Raw genomic sequence first — 10,406 nt, forward strand, 5'->3', positions numbered from 1 at the left:
GGTCCTGGAAAACAGTGATTTCATTTCAAATTTTTACATTTGGGCAAGTTTTAGGGTAAGAGAATTACAAGACTGACGGATGTATGAATTTGTGGATATCTTAGGGTAAGATAAGAGACATAGAATATTTCAGTATGAGGTTATTCCTAATCACTAGGTATGACTTATGAAATATTTTAATATGAATATGCAGTAAAGCTTAATAGAGCAAGAACTGTTAACCATTTTGAAGCACCTCAGTTAAAAAAAAATATGTTGAATGAATTTTAAATTTTTCATGACTTTCTCAGAAACTACTGAACAGAATGATTTCATATTTTGTCAGCAGCCCAACAATGATGAGTTATAACATGTGCTTTTCAGATCTGTCAAACACCTTCTTTCTGTTTCTGATACTTTGAGTTAAAGAGTGGGGTATGCTTAGCACGACATCATATGCATTCTTTTTATGTTTAACCTGAAACAGTCATTAATCAGCCAGCCAATGGATCTTAAGAAAAATAAAGTGATCATTTGCTTAGATTATTCAGTCACTAAGGCCAATTTGAAATTATTGTATTTTTTTCTTGAATTAACAAATGTTAACTTCAATTTGTTCTTTTTTGTTCTATGATTTTTTTCAGTATTTTTATTGTAATTTGAAATGCTTTGACTAATAATACTATTTTTCAATGGGTTGACAATCTTTTTGAATCAGAAGTACTTTTTTCTTTTTTAGAAAATCTTTAAAACAATTTTTTATTTTTTCAGAATCAGCAACAGTCAAGTCAAAAGGAAGTAATGGTCTACTCACAGTTCCTAGTACAAAACCGTATGTATTCTTGTCATATGGTATTGTGCTGTCATAATTAGTCAAACATTTGCTTCTATTGACGTAAGCTCCCTTTCGATTTTTATAAATTTTAGATTTTACTTTTCCAAGTTATGGGATTTTATTCATAAAAAAGGGGTGATTTTCCAGTTTTCGGACAATATCTTTAAAGTGCTTTGAGCAGTTTTTATGAAACTTTGGTGACTAGTTTATATCTATTAAGATAACCTCCCTTTAGTTTTTCATAAATTTCTGATATGACATGAGAAGTTATTGAACTTTATTCTTTGAAAACGCGACGGGCGTATCATGCCCTCATGGCGCAGCTGTTTATTCGCTGATTTCAAGATTTTGTCATGTTCTGAACTTACCGTTTTTCTGGATTTACTTTCATCAGGAATGCTCAAAGCCAAAAATTTGAAAGTCGAGCCTGCAATAGTGATGTGCTATTTGATCAAAAAGGAATGTAAGAATACTAGCCAAATCCATATAAGGTCAACTCAGTTAAGCTCTAGTTTAGAAAAGTAATGAATGAATTTAATAGAGACCATAAGCAATCAACACTATGTTCTCCAATAATTAAGTCAATTAATGACAACCTTCCCTACTTGGGACAGGCAAATAATAATTTGTCTGAGCTTAATATAGTTTCAAACAGTTTCCTTTCTTTTTATTTTTCAGAACTAGAAAGAAGTCAAAGTAACCATGGATGCAAAAGATTGAGTTTGTCGTCTGCTTGAGGTTTTGAGTATTCATGACACTGTTTCTGTGCAATATTTCTACGAGGCAATAACTATGCATTATAATATGCTGCTGAACATCTTTTGTAACTGCCTTTTAAACTTAAACTTTTGTTGTAAATTATACTTTTTTATGTTGTGTAACAAGGAAATCTGAAGCAATAAGGACCTTGTTAGATTTCTAATGAGTATGATTTATGTTGCATACCATAATATATTTACTCTTTGTTCTATGATGTGTTCTGAACTCTTTTACAAAGATTGTCATGTGTTACTCACAAACCAAGTTTGTAGTCTTATTATTGTTATGGGTCAAACACAAGGCCAAAAAGCAAAGGATTGTTTTTTTCTTTTATGATTCAATTTATGAAAATGTAAGAATTTATTGGACAGGATAAGATGGGGTATTGTTATTTACTTTTGTAATTAAAGCTTAAAATTGTTATTTAATCTGAATAAGCACTATTAAATATGATCTTTTTGGTACAAACCAGTACCAACCAGCTAAAGTTGGAAATTTGGTACAAACCAGTACCAACCAGCTAAAGTTGGAAATTTGGTACAAACCAGTACCAACCAGCTAAAGTTGGAAATTTGGTACAAACCAGTACCAACCAGCTAAAGTTGGAAATTTTTTACAGACCAGCTAAGGGTGGAAATTATTTAAACTTGTTGCAGCTATTTTTTCCCATGTATGGCTGAGACAGGAACATTTGAGATGTCCAAAAAAACTGTGCTGATATACACTCAGGTTATCATTTGCAATCATGATTTTTTATATCACTATGGCATTACCAAAGGAAGAAACATTGCAAAAAATATTTGATTTGTTCGAGGATCGTAAAGGGAGGAAGGGGAGGGGAGTATAAGCACAGGAAAACATAAAAAAAAAAAAATTTCTTAATTAAAAAAATTTCAAGCTTTTAACTGTGATTTTTTACCAATTTGAATAAATTATGGCAAACAACAGCCATTTAGCACAAAATCATGTCAAAGTAAAAGCTTGCAAACACATTGCACTAAAATCCCCCTTTTACGACCCTCTTAAGCTACTGGTGATTTTGTGAAATGATCATGAAGTGTACTAGGAACATTAGAATAATATCTACTCAAGTAATGAGTTGAATTAAAATGGTCATGTAAAAATTTGAAGTATAATATGTCTATATACACAAAAAATTTAATCTCTGAACTTTTTAAATTTGAAATCTCATTTGTGATCATTCATGATTTTTGAATACTGGAAAAAGCAATATTTATTAACAGGACTTTATATATGATATGAAAGTGCTATTTGAAATTTTCCCCATATATATATAGTGCTAATATGAAATGGATGATAAAAAGGTATATGACAATTGAGCAATCAAATTAATCTATTGACAGTGGATCATAGGCACTCCAGATTTCTTTTAAGAAATTAGAAACTTATACTTAAAACACATATTAAATGGCTTGTCTTTAAATGATTCACAGTATAAATTATTCCTGTGTGAACCAATTTTCTTGCAAGAAGTTAATTCAATTTTAATTTTATCAATAGCTATTTAAAGAAGTGTTTGGTGTTTTTTTACAAAAAAAAAGCTCACAGAAAACCCAGGTAAATAAAAAATATTGTAAGTCATCTGAATTAAGGTGTTTCAATTTCTACACCTGTCAATATATTTTGCTCTTGAAAAAAATTAAATTGCAAATAAACTCATCATAGATACCAGGATTGAAAATTTGTATGCCACAAGACTCATCTGACGCTCGAATAAAAAAAGTTAAAAAACCAAAGAAAGTACAAAGTTGAAGAGCATTGAGGACCCAAATTTCCTAATAATAATCAGTTGCAAGACCTTTGGTTAACACATGTACGATTTTAGCTGTGATTCTGTTGTATCATTTATTAGTAAAGAAATATTTTTTGAGAAATGTCACTACTGTAAATTCCAAATAATTTGTGTGTATTTATCATTGTGATTGTTGACAAATTGACAAGAATACATGATTAATTACTATTATTTTAGGAAATGCTGCACACAAATAATGCAGTCACATTTGAAATTCAAGTTTTTATTATTGAGAAAACCTAGACTGTTGCAAATTTTGCAATTATTTAAACATCACAAAAATTTCTAAATTTATTTCAAAATGATTTTTAATCAGTTATGTTGTATTTGTTTGAAATCTGATAACTATTGTTGTGTTGTAGTTTTCAACTGTTTATATATCTAAGAATTTAAATGATTCCAAAGAAATAGTATTATGTGCCTTTAATAGTTGATCAAGGTCAAATTGTTAAGTTCATTGCACAATCACTGTTTCATAAATAGAAAAAAAGGATAAGACTTGAAGTAGGCATATTTCATTTTATTTTTATTTGTTAATTTGGGGGGAGGCATGTAAAAGAGTTTTATTGATGTCTCACTCATATACACTCCCCTTTCTATTTTGGGGAGGAGGATGGAATATATAGCACATCTTTGTATCCAACCATTTTGCCCTTCCTGACCTTCTTCTGGATTTAATAGAGAAATTTTATCTATGTGGCAATGTAGGTACTTACTATGATCCATATAACAAACTGATCACTTTGACCTACATTTTAAACACAACTTCCTGTCAATTTGACCTAAAGATCTAGATTTAATCATAATATTGTAATGGAGTTAAGATACATAACTAGTGGTCACATTGAATATCTTTCATTTATTCTGTTGCTTTTTTTTTAATTGATAAAAACATCACAAAATTTTTCTGAATCTACAGCATACAGCAGAATAGCAGAATGTATGTCAGAGATTAGCTGTCATTTATGACTGGATATATCTTATTTATATTCTGTTGAACACAAAAGGACTTGCAAATTGTTAACTTTGTTATGAAGTTACACATAAAAATGATATTATGACATTTTGTTTTGATTTGGGTTTTTTCCAATTGGGGGATTTAGGTATTTAGTACAAAATGTAGTTCACACAATTATTTTTTTTCCTGTAGTTTCTGGGGTAGAATTTTGTAGATTTTTTTTTTTATTTTCCTATCACAGATACTACATTCCAAAAGTTGGAGAAAAATGGCACACATTTTCATTTTGTATATTTATGAAAATCAAGAAGTCATTTTCACCAATATTTATGTAAAATAATATTTTGATCAGATATTTTTAATATTCACATTGTAATCAAATTCATTAAATATAACAGAATTGGATGAAATGTTTTACTTTATATTAAAAATACACTTTCTGTTTTTGACATTTTTTTTAAGAGGAAGATTGTGTTATATAATGTCAAACGATTTATAATTATAATCATCTTTGTAAAACAAAACATTAAGACTTTTTTTTTTTTTTAAAGTTTGCAGAATTTGTCCTTAAAGAGATATCTTCTATTAAATACAATTTTCAAAATTATCCATCTTTTCTTAAAATGAAAAATCATTAAAACACATACATTAATATACTATGGTCATGTAATATACAGCCTTTGGATGTATCCTACATTTCATAATTTGTATAAATGTCTTGAAAACTAGCATTACGTTTAATTTTTGTATAATGAAAGTTTGTATATGCAATAATATTAGTATGTAAGATGAAATAGATGTAATCCGTCCAATAAATGTTCATTTCCATGACACTTGAAATCCATTTGTAAATTTTTCTATATTTAATATTGTAGTTGTTGAAAACATGAATTGGTTGAGCATGTCGCCATAGAGAGTTGAGATAGAAATACCTATTTAGTCCTCAATTTAAAAAAAATTAAGTTTGTTTTTTTGAATTTACTTTTTTGTAATAGTTGAGAAAAGGATGAAACTGTCAATCTTTTATTTTTGCTGTATCAGAATAACTTATGTTGATTTATCAAGAGCCATAGCTTATAAATGGTTGGAAAATTTGTCTCTGAATTTTACATAAGAATTAAAAAATTAAAAAAAAAATTGTTAAACTTTGAAAAATGTCCTAAAGTAAAAAAAAAAACAATATTTAGAATGTTTCACCAGAATTATATTTAAAAATGTAAATTTTCAAATCATATTAATTTACATAGAGGTTTCTTGACAAAAATTTTAAATGGTAAAACCAGAGGATTTACAAAATATGTGGAAAAGTTGGAAAAAGAATAAGGAGACGTAAATTGCTAAAATAAAATTGCTCTTATTTGCTTTGTGTACCTTTGATTACAAGAAAAATGCTTATAGAAGCAAGAAAATTGAAGTAATTGGAGTTAATTGCCAATACTAGGTTTGTTTGTTGACAGAATTCCATATAATGTGTATGCACATGCCGCCAAGAAAACCAATGCAATGTTCATGTATTGTTATTGATATTCATCATGATTATATATTTTTAACTATATCATTCTTCCAAGAAAGTGTTCTCTACTTTTGTGCTATCATCTCATTTGCATAATAAATTACTCCTGCTGTGTAGTATTTAGTCTGAGATTGCTCTGACGTCTGACAGCCTTTTACAGGCTAGCTGAGGACGTCAGACTTCCCTAGAAAGTTCCAAAGGTTATCAGATGTCAAAGTAATCTTGGACTATGTAGTATTAGTTATTCGGTCATTTGAATGAAACCAGATTAATGTTTTGTTTTTTACTTGAATAGCGTTAATAACAGAGAACAATAGATTTTGGATTGATGAATTGTGAAGATTTTTTAAATACAAATATAAAAAAAATATGGTACAAGTTTGGTTTGCATCTCTTAGAATTAGACACAATTATCATTTAATGGTATGCCTGTCTTTAATTGTAGGACTGAACTAGGGTACAGAACAGTCATATTTTACCTCAGTTTACTAGTACTGGAAATTGATCAATCTTGTATTAAAGTTGCTTCCCCTGTTTGATTGCTTTAGTATAAAAAATATGCTTAAATTTAAAAGTTTTATTTTTCAAAAATCAACAGAATTGCATTAACATGATCACAGGTTTGAAACTTGAGCTATGCATTCAAAAAATATCAAGATAAATAAGTTATATCCTTTATCTTTTTTTTTTGTTTCATGTTTTTGATACATAAAGATGGAACCTGGAAAGAACTAATAAAAGATGCCTGACAAAAACAAAAATTCTTTTCACATATTCTGTCACCATTTGGAGTTTATCCACAGTATTTATCCAAAGTGGTGCTCCTAATAAAGGAGGAAGAAACAGAACATACATACATACATCAGAAAATACTTTTTTTGTAATCAGATGTAATTGGTAAACTTTCTAAGGATTCAGTTTTTTCTGCTATAATTGTAATGCAACTGTTTCAGGATTCAGTTGTACCTGCTATAATTGTAATGCAACTGTTTCAGGATTCAGTTTTATCTGCTATAATTGTAATGCAAATGTTTAAGGATTCAGTTTTACCTGCTGTATTTGTAATGCAACTGTTTAAGGATTCAGTTTTATCTGCTATAATTGTAATGCAACTGTTTAAGGATTCAGTTTTTTCTGCTATAATTGTAATGCAACTGTTTAAGGATTCAGTTTTATCTACTATAATTGTAATGCAACTGTTTCATGATTCAGTTTTATCTACTATAATTGTAATGCAACTGTTTCATGATTCAGTTTTATCTGCTATAATTGTAATGCAAAAGTTTAAGGATTCAGTTTTATCTGCTATAATTGTAATGCAACTGTTTAAGGATTCAGTTTTAATTGTAATACATATTGTTTATTTTGTTAAATAAAGCATTGTCATTTTACACTTCATCAATATTGAAAATATATTCCTCAGTAAACATGCTTTTGTTGATTGTTGTTTTCTTAGAACTGTGTTCAAAATGCAAATGACGATTTAAGCATTGCAAATTTTGTTCTGATTTTGCATTGAGAATGACAATATTAAAGAAACAGATGGTAACAATATCACTATGTCAGTATAAAATTAGCTTAGTGTTTTAATTATACCCATTAATTCTTTTGGTCAATAGACTATTTTCATATTACCGAATTTTGACTCTAGATTTTATAATTTTTCTACAGGTTACCGTTTCTGTGGTAGGACATTCTGGTACTGGGTCAAGTAAGAGCAACGTAAAGAAGTAAAATAAAGCTTTCAATTGGTACAATTTTGGGGGAAAATTAACTGTTTTACGTTTTCTATACACGACAAAATCATCAGAAAACAATAAACTTCCTACCACAAATTAGAAAAATTACCTAATCTGGAGTCAAAAGTCAGTAATATGAAAATTATCTGACCAGAACAATATTGATTACAATAGCTTTCAATAAGCTTTTGTTTAAATTCAAATAGAATTGACCACTTGGAAGTTAACTGGTGAGCATGGGATTGGTTTATTTTGGAAGTAGCAAACTATCAGGGAATTGAGTAAGAGATTTTACCTTTATTAGAGAACATTGATAATGGTTAAAGTAAAACTTTAATTCATATACATGTAGTTTTTCATTAGTTACCAATAATTTTACAACAGAAACCATTCATGTGTGAATTTATTTCCTTCAAAAACTGTTTCAATTTTTCTCAGCTTTTGAAGGCTAAGTTTATCTGATTAATCTAAATTGAAGTCACCGAAATAGAGTTGTTTTCATCTGAGAAATAGTGTTTTCTAAACATCACAATTGTTTATATAGCTCTTATTAAATCAAATTTAAATGATCATTTGGAAGAACACTGCTGAAAATACATAAATGGCTTCTGTTGTAATGAAGTTATCGATCATTTTTCAGGAACATTATACCGACTAACCTCAGCATCACCATATTAATTTAAATACAGAGCTTCATTCTTTAATAATGTTCATATGCATGTAGTAATTAGTAAGGGGAAGTAACTGACTTTACAATGTTATTGTCATGTTGTAAGTTATATGAGAACTTATGTATAAATATTGTTATGATGTATATTTATAATGTCATTGCAATGAATAAAAAATGACAGTGATTTATTTAAGTTTTAGTTTTATTCACCATTGCTCAGTATGAAAATAAGATGTGGTATGATTTCAGATATGATTCACCGTATGGCTTCCAGTAATGAGCAAAACTCATACTGCATAGCAAGATTCAAAACGGCCAGAAATAACAAATGTAAAACAATTCAGACTAGAAAACTAATGGCCTGGATTATGTACAAAACAGTAAATGAAGTCACACTAAATAAGGTTGTGACCAAGTTTGATCCGATCTACTTAGATAACTTTAAAAACCAAAAAAAGAGCTGTTAAATTGACAGCAAACTGTGTTTTCTGTATTTTGAAGGCTATTTGAGGCTAGTTCCAGAACTCCTGAACAGTAAAAGTGAATATCGTCAATATCAAAACTTGTCCTCCATTTTGTCATCCGTAACAACATATTAAAATTTGAAAAGCATTGGTGGAAAGGTTCATCAGTTATTGCTTGTAAACTACATAAAGGGCCATTTTTATACCGCAAAAAAATTTTGAAGTCGTATATTGGTATGACGTTGGCGTCGTCGTCATCGTCGTCGTAGTCCGAAGACACATTGGTTTTCGCACTCTAACTTTAGTTTAAGTGAATGGATCTCTCTGACATTTTACCATAAGGGTCAATACCACAAAAGGAAGGTTGGGATTGATTTTGGGGGTTATGGTACCAACAGTTAAGGAATTAGGGGCCAAAAATAAGCATTTTTGTAACTTCCAGACATAACTTGTGTGTTAGTGTATGGATCTCTCTGACATTGTACCACAAGGTTCCATATCACAAAGGGAATGCTGGGATTGATTTTGGGGGTAATTGCCTCAAAATTTTAGGAATTAGGGGCCAAAAAGGGGCAAAAACAAGCATTTTTCTAGTTTCATGACAATAACTTGTGTGTAAGTGTATGGATCTTTCTGAAATTGTACTACAAGGTTCCATATCACAAAGGAAAAGCTGGAATTGAGTTTGGGGGTAATTGCCCAAAACATTTAGGAATAAGGGGCCAAAAATAAAAAAAATTCTAGTTTCCAGACAATAACTTGTGTTCAAGTGTATGGATCTCTCTGAAATTGTACTGCAAGGTACCATACCACAAAGGGAAGGCTGGGATTGATTTTGGGGGTAATTGCCTCAAAATTTTAGGAATTAGGGGCCAAAAAGGGGCAAAAAACAAGCATTTTTCTAGTTTCAGGACAATAACATGTGAGTAAGTGTATGGATCTTTATGAAATTGTACTACAAGGTTCCATACCACAAAGGGAAAGCCGGGTTTGAGTTTGGGGGTAATTGCCTTAAACGTTTAGGAATTTGGGGCCAAAAAGGGGCCAAAAAACACCTTGACTTAATTTTCATGGTTCATTGGACAATGTTAAGTTTTTGTGGTTTGGTCTATTTTTCGGATACTTTAAGCCAAAGGGCCACTATAATTGGTGTATGGAATGATGTTCGATGTACAGTTTATGTCTGTCTGACCGGGTTCATATGACCTTGACCTCATTTTCGGTGTTCATCGGTCAATATTAAGTTTTCATGGTTTTGTCAATTCATCAGGTACTATAAGCAAAAGTTCCAACTATATTTTTGTATGAAATGATTGTATGGTGAACATGTCTGTCTGCCAGGGTTAAAGCATTGCTTGAACTGTTCATGTAGAGTTTTTGAACCGAAACTAATGGCAACCGCCAAATGGTCCTACTTCACCATTTTAATAACCTTATTTATTCTTCAGAACACCACTGGACGTTAAGCAACCAACAATCAATCAATCTTCAGAACACCTGTTTAAAAAACAAGGAGTTGCACATGTTATTAGACATTGATGAAAAAAATCCATGCTAAGTGAGTATAAAACAAGAGGCTCTCAAGAGCCTGAATCGCTCACCTGTAATTTTTTGCTTAAATCTTTCATCAATGATTATTTTTGCTTTTTAATATTCATTAATAACTGGCTTAAAAA

General features: G+C 30.0%; 1 protein-coding gene across 13 annotated transcripts in view; it reads left to right on the top strand.

The window, feature by feature from the left end:
- The window catches only part of LOC127738874 (serine/threonine-protein phosphatase 4 regulatory subunit 4-like), a 66,383-nt gene extending 57,924 nt beyond the window's left edge, over nt 1-8,459 (top strand). For 10 of the 13 annotated variants that reach the window (XM_052250329.1, XM_052250331.1, XM_052250333.1 and 7 more), the window contains 2 exons: nt 751-811; nt 1,493-8,459. In XM_052250329.1, coding sequence (XP_052106289.1) covers nt 751-811; nt 1,493-1,514 — 83 coding nt within the window. In that variant the 3' untranslated portion in view covers nt 1,515-8,459. The remainder of the gene's footprint in view (nt 1-750; nt 812-1,492) is intronic. The other 3 variants (XR_008000200.1, XR_008000201.1, XR_008000202.1) reach the window with 3 other exon arrangements.
- Nucleotides 8,460-10,406: the final 1,947 nt, after the last annotated feature.

Source organism: Mytilus californianus, unplaced genomic scaffold (genome assembly GCF_021869535.1).
Source record: "Mytilus californianus isolate M0D057914Y unplaced genomic scaffold, xbMytCali1.0.p SCAF_4, whole genome shotgun sequence".
NCBI lineage: Eukaryota > Metazoa > Mollusca > Bivalvia > Mytilida > Mytilidae > Mytilus > Mytilus californianus.